The following is an 18,062-nucleotide window of genomic DNA, read 5'->3' on the forward strand; positions in this document are numbered from 1 at the left end:
TAGCAACACCTGTTTTCCACCCATTCCCGCCGCCCTTTAGGAGCGGCCATCTCTCCCCACAGGACCAATAGTATCTTAGACTACGCCCATCTCTTTGTTTCATTTCCGCCCATTCCTTTCTGCAACACCGCCTACTCTCCTCAGCGAACACCACGTCTACAAATGATCCCTCCCGGAAGTTCTTCGCTCTCGTCTTAACTAGAATCCGTTCACTTCCGGATCACCTCTTCCGTTCTTCGCCCTCCCCTTTCTCGCACGGCCACGCCGAACCGGCGCGTCTTCGGCTACCTGGCAGGTAAGAGTGGGGTTTTTTCCCCCCCATCTCAGAGAATGCCTCCTTCCCGGTTGCGTGAATGAGGCTGGCGATTTGATCCTTCTCCCTTCGGCGCTCATTTTGCTTTCTTATTCCCCCTCAGCTTCGCCTTCTGTGCTTGTAGTTCGAGCCCCGGTGTGGGAGATGTTTCTGCGGCGCTGGCAAGGCCCTGGTGCCTGCGCAGGCTGGTTGGCGGCGGGGCTGTTGCTGTTGCTGCAGCTCAGCGGGTCGGTCCGCGCCTCGGAGATTACCTTCGAATTGCCCGATAATGCCAAGCAGTGCTTCTATGAGGAGATCGTGCAGGGCACTAAGTGTACCCTGGAATTTCAGGTAAGGAAATCATCGTTCCTTTCGCGGCGCCACATAGGCAAGTGGACGCCCTGGGCTGGACGGGTGTCCGTCCCTCCACGCGCAGAACAATCCTCCCTTACACTTTCTCGCATGGTTTCAGTTGGTTGGGCAGGAATGGGGTTGAAAGCGGCCCCTTTAGTGTGTGTAGTCAAACAGGACTGATAAAGGCGGCAGAAGAAGAAGCCTGTCAGGAAACGTAGCAGACAATTCTGCAAAGACCCACTTAAGGACTGCGAGTTCCGCGTTGAGACATTGCCCCATTGATCATTCTCACCTAACCGACCTTCCTTTTAGTACAGATATTCGTCTTGTTCCTCACAGGCTGTGGTATTTGCCATGCACCTTTTCGTTTTGAGCCTTCTTATTATATTGTGATAATAAGTCTTAAGTGCTATTGCTATTGTGTACCTGTACTGGGTGTGGTTTTAAACGCACACAAAACTATTCTTGCTGTTTTGCTGATTTTATCGTGATAGTTGTATGTGGACTTGCTACCTGTTGCTGGCAGCGATATGGTGAAAATGGTGTATGGGGATAATTGGCATTATGGGCATAATTATTTGGTTTTCAAACCATTGGGCATAGGCTGTTGTTAAACACCTGTTTTATGCAATGTGCAAAATAAGTGAAATTGTATGATTTTCACTTAAAAGAAGAAAATGATATGGAAAGTAAATAGGCTATATAAGCTCCAAAATATGTATTGTATGTACAATATTAATACAGGTAAATAAAGTACATACAGTTTACATAGAAGATGCATATATCAGCAGCAACAATTTTGTTCTGAAAATGAATAAGGCAATTCTGCCAACAGCACTTTTTGTGTGCCATCAAATCAACATCTCCATTGAAAGCAAGGTTCAGTGTACAGTCCTATTTTTAAAAAATTAACTATAAACTCTGTAGACAAATACATTATATGATTGTCTTTCTAGAATATGACATTGAAATGGAGTTGTGTTGTATGGAGATTAAAATGCATGAACCATATGTTGCCTAAAATATGAAGAATATATTTATTTGCTATCCATTTTGAATGATGATTCATCTCATTGTTCAATAGAAACAGAGGAAGTACTATTGTTATGTAATCAGTTTGGCTTCATTGATCTTAAGAAACTATATAACAGTGTCTAATTTAGCAACATTAGCTTATCTTTCTGTCTACTTCATTTTCTACTGGTGAGGTGTTAAATGCTATTCCCAACTATGCTGTCATCTTTTAATCCTAGTGTCAGAACTAAATATTAAGACTGTTATTCTCATTTAATAGGATGACTTCAGATAATGTTTTATGTTATCAAGATTTAGGAAAACAAACTCAAATAGTAAATATTTGAAATCGACTATCCATGGAGTAAGATGTTTTAACAGATTTTGATACACAGGAGTGATGATAAAAATGAGCTGTATAATTTTATCTACAGCAGTAACTGCAATCTTAGTAAACCAATCGTATATTTATCCTTTTTGGGGAGCCTCCGTAACATTGATCCTCTTGCCATCACATTATTTTTATGGAAACGGTGCTATTATTTGATATTAAGTTTCTTATTAGGAAATTTTATCTAAAATTCTGATACAAGAAAAGAATCTTGAGAATAGAATTAATTTTCTTTTATTACTTTGCTTTTTCCAAAATACTAACCACAATATTTCTTATATTTATATGGCAGAGATTCATTGATCTAATGTTTATCTTTGCTTTTATTCATGAACAATATTTCTTAGGGTTTATATTCATTTATTGCACATTCAAATGCATTTTGTCTTAACCAGGAAAGTGGAAAAATACCTATCAGCCTGCCATAAAATAAAACTTAATGGCATTATTAAAATTAAAACATCAAATATGTAAAATTAAAATCTCAATTGTATACAACTGTTCAACTGCTTAAAAAATGAAACATGGAGATCTCCTTTGGAAAGTTCCATATTTGTAATTTTACTATTGAAAAAGACTTGCATGTACCCATCTACCCAGAATATGAATCTTAGTGCAGCTCAGAGAAAGAGGTAAAAGGAAATTCTATTGCATTATAAATTGGCCAGGACTTGGTAAGAAAAAATAACCTTTATTACACCCAGCATTCTTAATAGGAAAGCAATACCAATTCTTTCAGAGAAGGACTATGAAACTAGAACAGAAGGTAATAGAATGGAACATCATGATTATGAGCAATCTGTATCTACAACTCTATTGTGAAGTCCAAATTACAGTAATCTAAAAGGCACTCTTATCTGCAGAATTTCCAAAAACGCTAGCCATGGTGTCTAGTGTCTAAATTTCAGGCTTTGTAACTCTGGTGCTTCTTGTTCAGCTGTAGGTAGTGAACGTTGACAAAGATTCTCTTGGTTTCAGCATGGATTCTTTATGGATAATCTATTCTAGAATAGAATGAATTGTATTCATGTATACGTGAAGAAAATACTTAATGTATATAATCTATTTTTTAAAAACCTTGTCTAATATATTTTGAACTTATTCATTTTCAAAAGTTTGCTTTGCTGAATGTAACTTTGTTATCTAGCTTGATCATTTATATGATGATATAAAATATGACTCCATAACACTTTAATCTTAATCTTCAGTGTTATCAATGCATTGGTTTCAAACTACAATAGCATGGATTTGGTTTCTATAAGAACTATCTATTTCATGTAGTAAGACTTCTCATAATTGATATGGAGATAATCTTGTCTGTTTTTACCTCCAGCTGCTGATTCCTTTACACTAATTATTTTGTAAGAAGGTTAATAAACGTTAGGCAAAATAGCAAAAGTTGCCCTATTCTTTCATAACAACATATCCTTACTAAGCCAAAAGCTTTCCAAAAATGGAAAGGAACCCTCTATTCATGAACATTTATCTTTTAATAAGGTCATGCATGCATATGAGATTGTGTTTGTGCAAATGCAAGATGAATGGGCTTCCTCAATTTAGAGAATGAATAACTTTTTCAGAAGTGCTGCAGGTTTTAATGTTCCCCCTTTTTTTGCATTTTTCATTGATTACATGCTGTCAGATCAGTTTCAATTCTTACTGACTTCATAGATAGGATTTTTCCAGGATCATCTGTTTCCAATTTGGCTTTTCATGCCTTCTAACAGGTGCTGTAATGGAGAAACTATACCTTGCTGGTGGTCATCCTCTTTTCTTTCACTAAAATGTAAAGCCTATGTCAGTCTTTTATAAATGCGCATCTAGTTTTAGATATGATAGGATTTTATTTATAGTAGCAAGAAATTCAAAAAATTGTGGCTTTAACAGTTTTAACCAATTTGAATAGAGTTATCCTTAAGTGATGTGTTTTCATTTTAACTTGATAACTTTTATGGTTATTTTTCAATTATTTGGTCCAAACAATTACTACAAGTGCAAAAATGTGAAATGCAACAAAATGTTTTAAGTTGCCTTTGACTTAGTTGTGATTGCAATATATTTAATTTCCCTTGCTGAAGTTTTAAACAATGTGCTATTTAGTATATTTGCTTTGTAAAGATACTACTTTAACTGATAAGAATAGCATCAGTTACTATTGTTCCAAATACCAGTTTTCTTTATTCCACAGGTGATTACTGGAGGACACTATGATGTTGATTGCCGCTTAGAAGATCCAGATGGGGCTGTGCTATATAAAGAAATGAAGAAACAGTATGATACTTTTACCTTTACTGCATCTAGAAATGGAACATATAAGTTTTGTTTCAGCAATGAGTTTTCAACTTTTACACACAAAACAGTATACTTTGACTTCCAAGTTGGGGATGACCCACCTCTCTTTCCCAGTGAAAACAGAGTCACTGCACTTACTCAGGTATGGTGAATTCTGAGTACACAGTAATGTGCTGTCTTCATCCTAAAATATACTAGAGTCAGTTTATAGAACTTCAGAAATTTTATTTTTGTCTAATAGACTGACCATATGGCCAGTTAATTGAGTGACATTCTCACTTCATCAAAAATGGAAATACAAGGGAGGATGGCATTTGTCACCTTTTCATTTACCTAAGTAAATATTTTTATAAATTGCAATTTGATGTTGCTTGAATGGTTTATAAGGACCTCTGAATTTTAAACTCCATTACAATGAACAATTCGTTTTTCTTCCAATTTGCAAACAGGAAAGATGAAATAAGAGTGCTAACTTGAATGAAAGGTGGGATAAGAAGGTAGATGAAAACATCAGATTTCTGCAGCTTTAGTACCAGCTGTCCTCTGAGAAGGAACAAACAAGTTAATAAACGGCAACCAAAGTCTTGGCTATTATTGTGCAAAACACTCCCTAAAGCATATGGTTTTTACTGTTGCCCAATAGGAAGAACTGCAAACCTCCAGTTATTGTTAACTGCAACATATAGCATCCATCATTGTTGATCAGGGATTTTGAAACTGCCGCTTAATAACATATTCTATCAGTGGAACAGCTTTTGTCAGTAGTACAGAGATGGGCTCAATCCTTTTCTCATATCATTCCATTTCCAAACTACATTTTAGATGATTGGAAGGAATCTTCTCAATTATTCAGGGGAAAGAGGTTAGATGAGTTAATAATTTAAATGATTGATTATAGAGATCATTATATGTATCCATGTTTCATTTTAGGATCTCAGTGATAAACTTACAAGATATTAGAGTTAAAATTGAAAAGCTTTCAATGTATAGTTTGCATCAAGTTCTGACATTCTTGTTGCTGACAACAGTTTCTGTGTTGAGAAACTTGTCTGGTAGTTGCTCTCTTTCATTAAAGAAATACTTTTAGAATTGGTTTTTATTCTAATCAAATGTACAAGCAACTAGATTAATGCTGTATTACAATAATGTGATTCTGAAGAACATAATCTTTTGATTTTTGTAAAACTACTTATATGCTATGATAAAATATTGTTTAAAGTTTTTCCATTTTTTTTACCTAAGACTCTATTTCTATTTTATTAATAGTAATTAGATTCCAGTCTGTTTTACTAATCAGTGCTATTTTTCTGTCTCTAGATGGAGTCAGCATGTGTTTCAATTCATGAAGCTCTAAAGTCTGTCATTGATTATCAGACACATTTTCGACTGAGGGAAGCACAAGGCCGTAGCAGAGCAGAAGACTTAAACACGCGAGTGGCTTATTGGTCAGTAGGCGAAGCCATCATTCTACTTGTAGTTAGCATTGGGCAGGTGTTTCTTCTCAAAAGCTTCTTCTCTGACAAAAGAACCACTACAACACGTGTTGGATCATAACAAGCTTTAAATCCATTGTTTGAAAAATATATTATTATTTGAATGATTTCTAGTTAAAGAACAATTAAGTACAGGGAACTTTTTAAATACCTTTAGCCTTCTCACTTCAAAGTTCTGAAATTCATACTTCCGAAAGCTGTCACAGAAAAAAAAAAGACAGCCTTTTATTTGTTACATACTGGGATTTTCTTTCACATATGCTGAGAAATCTAATAATTGCTATTTTTTTTTAAAAAAAGAGATTTGTTTGTAAGTACATAGTGCTTTAAGAAAATCCTTTAAGTGGTTAATTAAAAAATTGTCCTTATGAATGAAAAAAAGTCTGCCCCTTGCAAGTTGAAGTATTGAACACAAAAACACATAATTAACAGTAGTCTCAAAGTCTTGTACTGCACTGTTTTGAATGTCTCTGGAAAATCTAGGGTCTTGAATCATTTTTGGGGGTGTATATATATATATATATTATTTTACTGTACCAATTTTAAAGTCCTGGGAAAAAACAGTTTTCTGTGCATTGAAAAGTTATCATTTTTGCATTTTGCTTTTTAAATTAAATAATGGGGGAAATGCCTTCTAATTCTTGAAGCTGAGTCTCTGAGGATTGCTGTTGTTGCTGCCTTGAGAACTAAATCAGCTTTGACACAAACTGTCTAAATTTTAGGAATTTAATGTTTTCACTTGAACTTGATAGAACTAAGCAAAAATGCACTGGTTTAAGTAACTTGCAGCTAAAATTTAACCTTGTAGTCTCTTTAATATTAAATCAGAGCTGTTCGACCGTATGCCCTTTAGATATTTGTAACTAAAATTCCCATAAATTTTAAAGATGGTCAGTAATCATGGGAGTTACAATCCAAGAGATCCGGAGACTACCATGTTAAATAAAGGATTGCATGGCCATTATGTGGCTTGAGTGTTTTGGTCTAAATAATTGATTTATTAAGCAATGTATGCAGATGCTGGATGTATGTGAATTAATTTGCTGATTAAACATTCTAAATTGATGGGAACAGTTTCCCGTGTGTGCTTACAGTACTGTATTGCCCTATCCTACCAGCTTTATACTAAGATGCTACTTTTTGAAGCAGCTTACAAGATTTGGGAGAATGAGGGACTTTGCTACATAATTGCTAGTTCTATTATACCTGTTTTCTAATATCCCAAATGCTTTTATGGGTTTTTAAGATTGCACTGTTATTTCAGAATACCCAAAAGAAATTAACATTACCACCATAACCATACACATTAAAGGTAAGCCTCATTCCTCTTAGTAAAACTGGTATCTTCTAATGGATAACAAAGCTTGTCTGAGAGGATGAAAAAAGACATTGTAGTGGTTGCAAAAATATGAATACCACTATGCTTAAGGGTTAGCACTCACTAAAATAAGCTTGGTATTATAGTACTGTTCTGCAGAGAATTGACTCATTCCCCCCATTTCTTTGTAGATATTCCGTAAGCACATTTTACATTTTTTCCTGTATGAGCTACCTTACTGTACTGTAAAAGGACGAGAGGTGCTCTGTCACAGAGTAACTGTTAGTGCTAAAAATGCCTAATATTTCCCCTTAGTTTGTGGGTGTGGCTTTTTAGAAAATAGAAGATTGATGTGTTTAGAGACGTGGAATATTCCAGTGCTGTATTTGTTTAACATTCTGCAATAATACCTTGCTGTAGAATGTGCTTGGTCTTTCACTTGAATTTGCAGAAAATAAATTTATTGAACGTACTTGTTGTTTCTTGTAAACCTACATGCCATTTGTGAAAACACGGTAATTAAACCAGTTTTAGGATGATGTGCTTTATCCTTCCATTCCTTTTAATGATTCAAATACAAGAGACCCATAGAAATCCTGTAAAACAAAGATTGACAGAAGTGGCATTTGGCCATAAATCTGAGAAAGTCTCATAAGGGCCTAGCTGTTCAGATTAAAGTTGTAGACTTTTTTTGTAAATAGGTCAGTGAGGGTTTCTTTAGTTTTACTATTTTCATTCCAAAGTTGCCCATCTGTATCAAACTGGTTACATATATGATGGAGAAAAGGCTCATAACCATGGCCTAATTTCTGAATTTGTAACAGGCAGTTGACAGGATGTAATTCAAGGATAAAATGCATATTGATGACGCCAATATGGATATACATATTATTTTTCAAAGTTCTAAGTATTTGCCATGCATTATTTCAGTCCAATCATACTTATTTTAGGCGCATTGTATAAAATTTGCATTTAATTCCTTAATTTATAATAATATTTGACTGTTCTTTTTGTAGGATAGGATTTGGGACAGTGACTTAACTATTTGGATTCTGCCTAAATTATCTTGTATCTTGCTGCAGTTTATATTTTTTTCAATGTTTTCTGTTCAGAAATTTGTGGCATACATTATTATTAGCAGTGGTTGATAAACAAAGCAAATCCAACACAAGTTTAAAAATGTCTGTAAACACAATTTGGTCATAAGAATTATTCAGACAAAGACTCTGTCACAGATATACAATTAAAATACAGTTTAACCATAGCACGGTTCCAAGATTTTTTATTTCATTTCCTTGAAGTCCCTATATATGTATAATATGATGTATCCAGTTCTTGATTAAAAAAAACATTTCTTTAATGTCAGTAAGACAAAAAATAGCCCCGTGAAATTATACATGAAATAATAAAATTAATGTAAGATTCTGCTGAGTAATTATTATTTAAAGAGTTTACAATTGTAAAAAAATTTTAGAAGCTGCCATTTTTCTTTAGATTTGGACTATTCCATCTTAGTTTTAGAATCAAAGGCACTGCTGAAGAACAACCCCAGTCTTTACAAATTCTCAGAAAAGTTTCTGGTTTTCTTACTATTGTAAAACTTACTTCCATAAACTGTGTGTGAGATTGCCACATAATTTAATTGTAGATATAGATAAATGGATATAACTGATTGTCAATCAATTTTTTTTTTCATAAACTAGCATTCAGCAAATCTTGGATAGCAGTTCCCACCATATCCAGTTTCCCTCCCCTTTCCTTTAATAATTTATCAGATAGTTGCAAATCTCAGATACTTTGATCTTGCTGAAAGTATTGATCAATCCAAGTCTCTGGGTATGTTTAAATTTTGTTTTAAGATATAAATTTATTATACATGCTCAGATACAAATATACTAACACCTGATGTTCTTCATTTTTTCAGTTTACACCTATTTTTCACCTGTTGTAATTACTTGTAGAATTTTACAAACCAATCCTATTGATTCTTTTGTGACAAGCTTAAGATAATCATTTGTCGTCAATTCAAGAGCACAATAATTTTTCATCTTTTCATAATCAGGATACAACCATATATTTCTGTGTGTGCACATACAACATATGCTTAAGTGAACTCGTAAGGTAATTGCAATTCACAACCATATCACAGAGGGCACCAGACTGGAGAAGTTTGTAATTATTACAAACTGGAAGTCCAGTGACTAAAATGAGTTTCTGGCTACAGATTTATTATCTCAGATTACAACACTGCAAGGAAAGGGGAAGAGACTTGATAGCACAAGCAGAAGAAGAAATACAGGGGGGAAAACTACTAGAAAAAAATGATGCGGTGGAATTTTTTTCGTTTCATCTTCTGGAAATCACATGACTTGGTAAATATTCCAAAAATAATTTTAGAGTCAAGTACTGTGTTAACACAACTGAAGAAACTTGGAAAGATGGGAAAGAAAATAGTTACAATAAATAAATTGAGAACTACTTTGTCTAATTGTGAGAAGAATGGGAAGGGAGGGCATTTGTAAATGAAATCGGTGAAAGGCCCAATATAACCCTTTCGTAGGAATACAGAAAATGAATGTCCTTGGTGTGCTAACTGAATCATCTAGACCAGGGGTCCTCAACCGCCGGTCCGCGGACCGGTACCAGTCCGCGGAACAAGTCTTACCGGGCCGCTGGTTGCTGGCGCCGCCATCTTTTTGATAAAAAGTGCTTCCGGTGAGCTTTTCCGGGTAGAAAGCTCACGGAAGCACTTTTCATCAAAAAGATGGCGGCATGCACTCGATGAGCTTTTCCGGGTAGAAAGCCATTTCTACCCAAAAAGCTCACCGGAGCGCTGATGCCGCCATCTTTTTGATGAAAAAGTGCTTCCGGTGAGGTCACCGGAAGCACTTTTTCGTCAAAAAAAGATGGCGCCCAGTTGATGCCGGTACCGGGCTGTGGCGCCCAGCTAATGCCGGTACCGGGCCGCGGCATAAAAAAGGTTGGGGATCACTGATCTAGACCATAACAGCAACTTTGAAAAGAATATCCCTATCAAACTGTAGAGATAGATTCAAATCCAGCCTTCCCTTCCCTTTCAGATATGTTGAAACTATAAAACTGCTGTTTAAGAATTTTGCAAAACTTCAACACATCTGATGGGAAAAGTTTTAATAAAGAGCAATTTAATTGGGTCCTAACTGCAGTAACCAGAATTTTCAGTTTTCATGTTCATACAAATAAACTAATTATCAAATGTTGAATTTTAAGAACACATGGAAACATCATCATGTACTGCATTATTGTGTCCAACTTACTTTCTGTGCATTTTTGCCAAATAATATTCAGTGTCCCACTGTTTTTACCTGCCCATCCCCACATACTGAGTACAAGTTATAAGAGTCCTCTGTGGCACTCATACATTTTACAAACTCAGTTTAGAGTATTATGATTAATGAGGATGATAAGAAATCAAACTAATTCATTACTTTTCAACTTGCATTAATCCATAAAGTGACTAATTTACTTTTGGCAAATTTGTTGTGTGAATTTAACAACTGTGGTTTATAAATCATGGTTTATGGTTCATCATAAATTTCAACTGGCTGTGAATGAGCCATTTATAATTCATAAACCATAATTTATTGTAATGTTTGATCTCTAGAATTTGAAGCTTGTTTAATTTCAGTTTTCTAAAGGAAAATTCATATTTATAAGGCTATGTAAATGACACATTAAGCAAAAAGGTTCATTAAAAACATACATGCTCCCATTTTATCTTTCATGCACTGCATTGTAAAAACGATTTGTAACTTATCTTGTACCTGAACCAGAAACCATTTTGGTTTACGAAATGCATTTTGTAGTTGATAACAAACTTCTAGGAACTAAAGTTCTGATTTTGGGAAATTGCCATATCAGGCTTGAATGCCATAATAAGCCACAATTATTATTGTGCAAAGCCAACCAAAAATTCACTAGTTGTTTACAGTGCCATTTTACCCATGATTACCTTAGGTAATCATTGGGAATGTTTTTTAAAAAATTTTGGGAAAAACAATGCTTTCATATATGGAAAAAAGGAAAACGAACATGTTACATACAAGAAAACGTTCAGCATAGTTTTAAGCAAATAATTGAATCGTAAGTAAATGAAATAATCAGAATTTCCATTTCATCAATAAAAAGTCAGCTCATACAGAAAGTAAATATATCTGTGGTGTTTGGTTGTAAATCTGAGGCTTTACTGTCTCCAGATTTGAACAGTGGACTTAACTGTTCATTTTGTTTTGCTGGTCACAAATCTATATGTCAATTACAAAAGTATGCATATCAAAGCAAAATGTGGCAAAAGTATGATAAGAACTTATCTTTTGAATAAGAATGCCTCATCCATTTTTACACTTAACAATATAACAAATAGCCAACCCTTTTTCATCTTCTGGACTCACAAGTACACAGGGCCATAGACTGTACAGAATGGGATTTCAGAAGACAGAAAAGCTGGCCTGTGGCTTATTGCAGTATGTGAACACTTGATAATGGAAAACAATCATACAGAAGTTTTAAGTTCAGTGTGTTAAGAGTACTTTTCCCCACAAAGATCTAGTGAAAAGGGTCTGCTGCCATCTGTGACCAGCTTTATAATTCTGGCAAAACAGTACAAAATCCTCTTCTGTGTATTCTACAGAATGTACTATTAAAATCCAGAGCAGGACAGGAAGAATATAAATAGAAAATGTCGAATCCAATTCAATTTTTCCCTGACTATCTCAATATTTTAATAAATTGTAGCGTGTCAGAAATTGTTAGTTGCTTGTGTCTTAAGTGGCTGGCATCAAGCGACATAAGGTTAACTTAATAATAACGGTTTCTTGAATTAAGCCAAACATCTGCCGTGTGAACCGCACCCTGACCCACCAGCAAGCCATAGACTTAGTTCGAGTATTCAGCTTCCTGGGCCATTCATGAAGAAAAGAACCAGAAGCTGGATTCCATCCCACCACAGGATCGGCTAACTCAATATGCCGTGTGAATAGAAGCACCCCAGGGATCATACGTAACTTCGATTTCGCAAGACCGTAACGGCTCAAACCCGAATTAGGATAACACTTCAACAAAGCTGACTCGCGTGAACTTAAAAAACCGAGAACTGCACTCGGGAACAGCGAACGAAGTCGCAGCACGTCAGTCGGCTCCGCCCCGACTTCGCTTCTCTTTTTCTTCCCTTGGTCGAGATGAGTGCCAGTAACTCCGCTTTGTTGGTTTATTCCGGCGGATGAATTGCGAGGAGTTGGTGGTTTCCGATGATACATTTTGCGCCGGGTTCTGAGGAATTTCGTCGCTCGATGAAGCTGGTAAATGTCGCTTCGCGACCGACGGGGGAGGAGGGAGGAGAGAGTTAGTGTAATAGCCGCTCAAAGATCCTGAATTCATGTTGATTTCGACCTCAGCTTTCCCAAAGTGGCTACGAATGAGGGCAGTTGAAAGCCGAGACAAATCGAAGGTTTTGGCTTGGGAGGGGCTGTGAAAGCCACAGTGGGCTTTTGAGGAAATACAGTATTTTTTCGCCCTTGTCTTCTTGGGTTACCTTGCAAACTTCACGAAGTGTGAAAGTCCAATTCATCCGGCTGAGCAAGTTATGGCAACTGTTTGATGGCTTGGAAAGAGGAAGGATGTGTTCAGGTTTAAAATGGAGAAATTCATCAAACATATGTATAGCAAAATTGTGATTTGCTGTTTTGAGTTATTCTTCTCGCCATGACCCATAATAGCATTCTTTTTCATTGGTTAGTTTATTGCTCTAGCATTTATTTAAGAAAATTTGTACGGCTGGCGGTGGCTTACAAAAATAAAAACCCAATATATAAACAATAAAAACCAATAACCCCTTCATCTCCCTATGACAACAATCAATCAAACAAGCCACTTGATGGTCTCCATTCCACTCAGGGTTCCCCAAGCCCATTGGCAAAACCAGGTCTTCAGGACCTTGGGGGCAATCTAATCTCCACAGGGATGATGTTCCAAAGGGAAGGAGCCACCACGGAGAAGGCCCTTCTTCTGAATCCCACCAAATATACCTCCTTGGTGGGTTGGATAGATGTGAGGCTTTGAAAGTGACAACCAGCACCTTAAATTGTACCTGGAAGCAGATCGGCAGCCAATGCAACTCCCATGGGAGAGATAACATTGTAAGATGACAAGAAATTATCTTATTTCTTTCTGTGTACGCTGTTTTCACTTCTTCCTTTTTATTATTGTAACCTGCCTTAGAGTATCCCCACAGCAAGACAAGTGGCAGATAAATTTAACAAACAAATAAATACAGGTAGTGCTTGACTTACAACAGTTCAGTTAATGACCATTCAGAGTTACAAAGGCACTGAAAAAGTGACTTATGAACATTTTTCTCACTTACAACTGTTGTAGCATCCCCATCACATGATTAAAATTCAGATGCTTGGCAACTGGTTCATATTTATGATGGTTACAGTGTCCTGGGGTCATGTGATCAGCTTCTGCTACCTTCTGACAAGCAAAGTCAATGGAAATCCACATTCACTTAACCATGTAGCCATGTAACTAATTTAACAAATTCAGTGATTAATTTAACAACTGTGGTAAGAAAAGTCGTAAAATGGGGCAAAACTCACTTAACAAATGTTTCACTTAGCAGCATAAATTTTGGGCTCAATTATGGTCATAACTGAAGGACTACTTTAAATATCTACTGAAGATGCTGCTATCTGGTGACATCACTCAAGCATGCTCGCTGGGGAATTCTGGAAATGGAACTCCACCCATCTTTCAGTTTCTGAATTCGAGAATCACTGCTCTAGAGTGAAGTTGAAACCTTCAGACATACTCATTATGTAAAGATACTTCCCCCAAATTTTGTTTTTGCAACAATGTGGAAGTGTGGTTTGCCCTGGCTTTTTTCTGGAATTTTTCTCCATTCAATACAAATGAGGTCTGATTCTATTTGTTTCTTTTTTATAATCATTTAAGCAATACCATGTATATTGTCACCTATATTAGCAACATTTATAGTAATAATAGTCCTCAAGTTATGACCACTTGTTTGGTAACTGTTTAAAATTACAACAATGCTGAACGATGGAGACTTGACACTGACTGTGAGGTTGTGGCTATCGCAACATCGCTGCAGTCACATGATCACAATCTGGGTGCTGATGCAGTCATATGATGGCCATTTGTGACCTGCCTTGCTGATTTCCCACAAGGAAAGTTGATGGGGAAGCTGGGAGAGAAGCTTGCAAGTCGCTCCCATAGGTCATTCCTATCATTTTTTCTCCCAAGGAGTTCTGCTATGGAATATGAGATCCTAGGGAATCTCATACTCTGTTGGAACCCTGTACCCTGTAATGGCCACACCAGCCTTTCCACATTTCTTAGAATTTGCCCTTGGCCCACACCAATCAGTGCTTAGAAGCGTTTATCGGTGTCCTCAGGGTCACTTGTAGTGCTCCTTGTTCCTGTAGTTTATAATTTAATAACTTCCGTCCCATATTCCTTGACCTACATTCTTTTCAGGTTAACTCTGATAATAATATACTTCGTTATTTTCCATTTGTTTTACAGACTGGAAGAATGAGGTTACTAACTCTTTACTTTTAAAAGTTAGCCACAATGGGAAACAATATTTCTAGAAGAATGTATCCCTCTTTTCTGAAGAACAGAATGAAACCTAAGTGTGCTAGTCGAAACGAACACCACTTTAACCGAAACTCCACATTAGAAAACTGTTCCCATTCTAGCATCCAAGATGTAAATGCTAGCAGTGATGAGTCTGAAGATGGGTTCTACAGGTTTGTGATTCTTCATGCTGAGGAGGATATAGAAGAAGCCATTAGAGTCCAAGACCTCTTACAAAATGAATATTGTATCAAACCAGGAATCATTTTTGCGGAAATGCCTAGTGGTAGGCATTTGCTGGAAAATTTAACTGATGCCATTAACGATTCTGCCTGGATAATTATACTGCTGACAGAAAACTTCTTAAGAGACCTTTGGTGTGAATTCCAATCATATACTTCTCTTTTGGGTGCACTGACCATCCCACACAAACATAACAGTGTGATACCCATGCGGCCACGAAACAGACCACTCCCATGGGAGAGGACTCCTTTCATCCTACAGTGTGTTAATATTCTTCAAGAAGATAGTCCTGGATTTTCTGCTCAAGTAAAGAAAACTTTTCAAGAGGCTCAGTATAGGCAGCAGGAAAAGGTGTGGCGATATGGAAGAAAGAAAGAAGTGGCCTGACCAGCAATGATGGGAAATACAGTACTGGCACATCTGAAAAACATTAACTGGAAAAACATTAGCATTACAAATGCATTTTTAATGCATTTTTTTAAACAAAGATTTTGTGATACTCTAATCTATCTCCATATTCTTGATTTTGTTTTGAATACTTAAACAAGAGTTTGGGAGTTCTTCTTCAGATAAGTTTCCTGGAATAATGCTACCAAGAAAAGTTTTCCACCATTCTAGCTGTAAGCTTTAAAAGTCTTGAGAAATTATAGGGTCATGTATGGAGTAACCATTCTATTTGTAGGATATTCACTTCAAGGATTCCTGGTGACAAGGGTTAGAAAGACAACTATCTGAAGCCTTGAGAAATCACTATGAGACAAAATGAAATGGTGGTCTCACCTGATATTTTCTAAGAGTTAAAAGCAGATTTAAAGTGTAATCACTGTTTGTGGTGTGAACGTTCATCCTATATTTGTCTTTGATAGATTTTTTTTTATGGATTTTAGTACTGTTTCAGAATATGAACATACTATTTAACCAGGCATCATACAGAAATTAAAGAAATGAACATTTTTGTTATCTAGTCCACACATTTTGCACTAAACCATAATGTGATTTAAGTTATGAACCAGTCAGTCTTAAATAAATAATAATTTATGACTTAAATAGGATATGTAAACCTAACTAATTACCATGTGCCACTATATTTTTAATCCTTTTAAAATATAGTATCTGTCTTTCATCTTCAAATTCTGCTTGGCTGCACAATCCTTCCCATTCCCCTGAATCCCAGTTGAGAATTACAGTGTTCATTTGATGCTGCTCTTTTATTCAGTGTAATAATATCATTTCCATTTGGATCAAACTGACCTAACAGTTCCAAGACTTTTTGTTGGAATAGCTGAAATACAAACTGCATTTTTGAAGGAACTCAGTCAGAGTTGGTATTCAGTAGGTTCTGACCATTTCTGGAAAACCGGTAGCAGAAATTTTGAGTAATTCAGAGAACCGGCAAATCCCACCTCTGACTGGAGATTTTACAGTATCCTTCCCCTGCCACGGCCACCAAACCATGCCCACAGAACCGGTAGTAAAAAAAAATTGAATCCCACCACTGAACTCAATGGAATTATAAAGTCTGTTTTGTGAAGTTTTGCAATATGGACAGATCCTTGTGTTCTGCAGAGCCTAGATATCAGTCAAAGTTTGCTGCCAATTCTTGTTTTCATTTATTAAATGTTTCTGGTTAAGGACCGCTCATAACTAAAAAGATCAAAGATTATTCATTTCTTTTGTTGGTTTGATGTAATTGTAAACTGCAATAAATTGCATTTGAGCAGAGTTAAATTGTAACTCATACTAAATAACAAATTGGCAACTCTTTCTTTCAGTTTCTAAGTTATTGGTACTTCACAATGAAATTGGGCATTGATACATGTACTGTGTTCATTTTCAGTCATACTGATTACACATTGGCCGGATGGCATGACAATTAACTGGATATATAGTTGACTCAAAAATTATATCCAGAAGTATTGTGTTGATTACAATTGAGAAACAGATTCAAACCCACCCTCAATCATGGAAGCCAATAGATGACTTCAAATCAATAATTCTTTCTCAACTCAGCCTACTTCAGAAGGTCATTGTGGAATAAAATTAGGTGATAATTACATGCTGCAAGAAGAAGAGGTACATGTGTCATCTTGAATTTTTGGAGGAAACGAGGATGTAATGAAACAAGTAATGCAATATTGTTTTGTTGAATAGGCCATGATTGATACATAGAACACACAAGCATAAATTATAAGCCACAATTATTGGGTTTACACTCACAAAATCGAACACAAATCACATTATGGTTTAGCACAGTCTGGTAATCTATGTTGCCATTTGAATTAAGGATCTTGCTCTTTTGATTAATTTTGTGGTTCATAAGGTCATTTCCCCCCTCTAAATTTGCCTTGTTCTAAGTTAAAGCATTAAATATAATTATTTTAACATAACCTATACATTTATTGCTGACTATTAATTAAATTTATATGCTGTCCATGTTACTTTCCAAAGCCACACTGCGTGGCTTACAATACAATAAAAGCACAAATATAAAAACATTAAAATTAACAGAAATTTGATAAAATTAGGAATCTACTCCTTATCTTGACTGACTTTGTAAAGATTCCTTAGACTTAGCAGAAAGCTGTGATATGAAACTTGCCCAGTCTGGTTCCTTTTTCTTTTCATAATTACTTTGCCAGAATAATTTTTAAAAGCAAATTTATTTTTTAAAAAAGCATGTGATAATTCTCTAAAACAAAAAGCTAATGGTGTACTGTATCTTAAAATAATTCAAATTTGTTCCAAAAAAAACTCAGTCTGGAGGTACAATTGGTATATGGGCCACAGATATTACCTTTGGGACATTGCTATTATCTTTGAGACATTGCGTGCAATTTTTAACGATTACCAGCATATTACAAAAGCTTCAAAAAAACTGGTCCAACAGGCTGCCATGAAAGTAGAAGTTTGAAAACTCTAGAATACATTAAAACATCTCCCCTCCACTCCTAAGTGCATATTATCTAATTCTAACCTATGGAAGATGGAGTGAAACTTTTATCTCCAAGCCAATCACTAACGTTACAT

General features: G+C 35.8%; 2 protein-coding genes across 2 annotated transcripts; both read left to right on the forward strand.

Moving 5' to 3' along the window:
• Nucleotides 1-222: 222 nt before the first annotated feature.
• TMED7 (transmembrane p24 trafficking protein 7) lies at nucleotides 223-8,576 on the forward strand. The gene is made up of 4 exons (XM_026673383.2): nucleotides 223-295; nucleotides 417-643; nucleotides 4,240-4,485; nucleotides 5,661-8,576. The coding sequence occupies exons 2-4, from the start codon at nucleotides 458-460 to the stop codon at nucleotides 5,895-5,897; spliced, it is 669 nt and encodes a 222-aa protein (XP_026529168.1). The 5' UTR covers nucleotides 223-295; nucleotides 417-457; the 3' UTR covers nucleotides 5,898-8,576.
• A 3,776-nt stretch (nucleotides 8,577-12,352) lies between these two features.
• Nucleotides 12,353-16,850, forward strand: TICAM2 (TIR domain containing adaptor molecule 2). Its single transcript, XM_026673396.2, has 2 exons — nucleotides 12,353-12,490; nucleotides 14,739-16,850. Exon 2 carries the CDS (start codon nucleotides 14,787-14,789, stop codon nucleotides 15,420-15,422), a length of 636 nt encoding a protein of 211 aa, XP_026529181.1. The 5' UTR covers nucleotides 12,353-12,490; nucleotides 14,739-14,786; the 3' UTR covers nucleotides 15,423-16,850.
• Nucleotides 16,851-18,062: the final 1,212 nt, after the last annotated feature.

Source organism: Notechis scutatus, chromosome 2, assembly GCF_049901735.1.
Source record: "Notechis scutatus isolate UNSWTSFEM ecotype Mainland chromosome 2, rNotScu1.2, whole genome shotgun sequence".
Taxonomy (NCBI): domain Eukaryota; kingdom Metazoa; phylum Chordata; class Lepidosauria; order Squamata; family Elapidae; genus Notechis; species Notechis scutatus.

What these genes read in the sequence shown, in the direction of transcription:
- TMED7 (XM_026673383.2), top strand. Translation starts at nt 458, where the DNA reads ATGTTTCTGCGGCGCTGGCAAGGCCCTGGTGCCTGCGCAGGCTGGTTG. An exon ending in AGTGTACCCTGGAATTTCAG is followed by an intron (nt 644 to 4,239) that starts GTAAGGAAATCA and finishes TTTATTCCACAG; the next exon opens with GTGATTACTGGAGGACACTA. An exon ending in GAGTCACTGCACTTACTCAG is followed by an intron (nt 4,486 to 5,660) that starts GTATGGTGAATT and finishes TTCTGTCTCTAG; the next exon opens with ATGGAGTCAGCATGTGTTTC.
- TICAM2 (XM_026673396.2), top strand. Translation starts at nt 14,787, where the DNA reads ATGGGAAACAATATTTCTAGAAGAATGTATCCCTCTTTTCTGAAGAAC.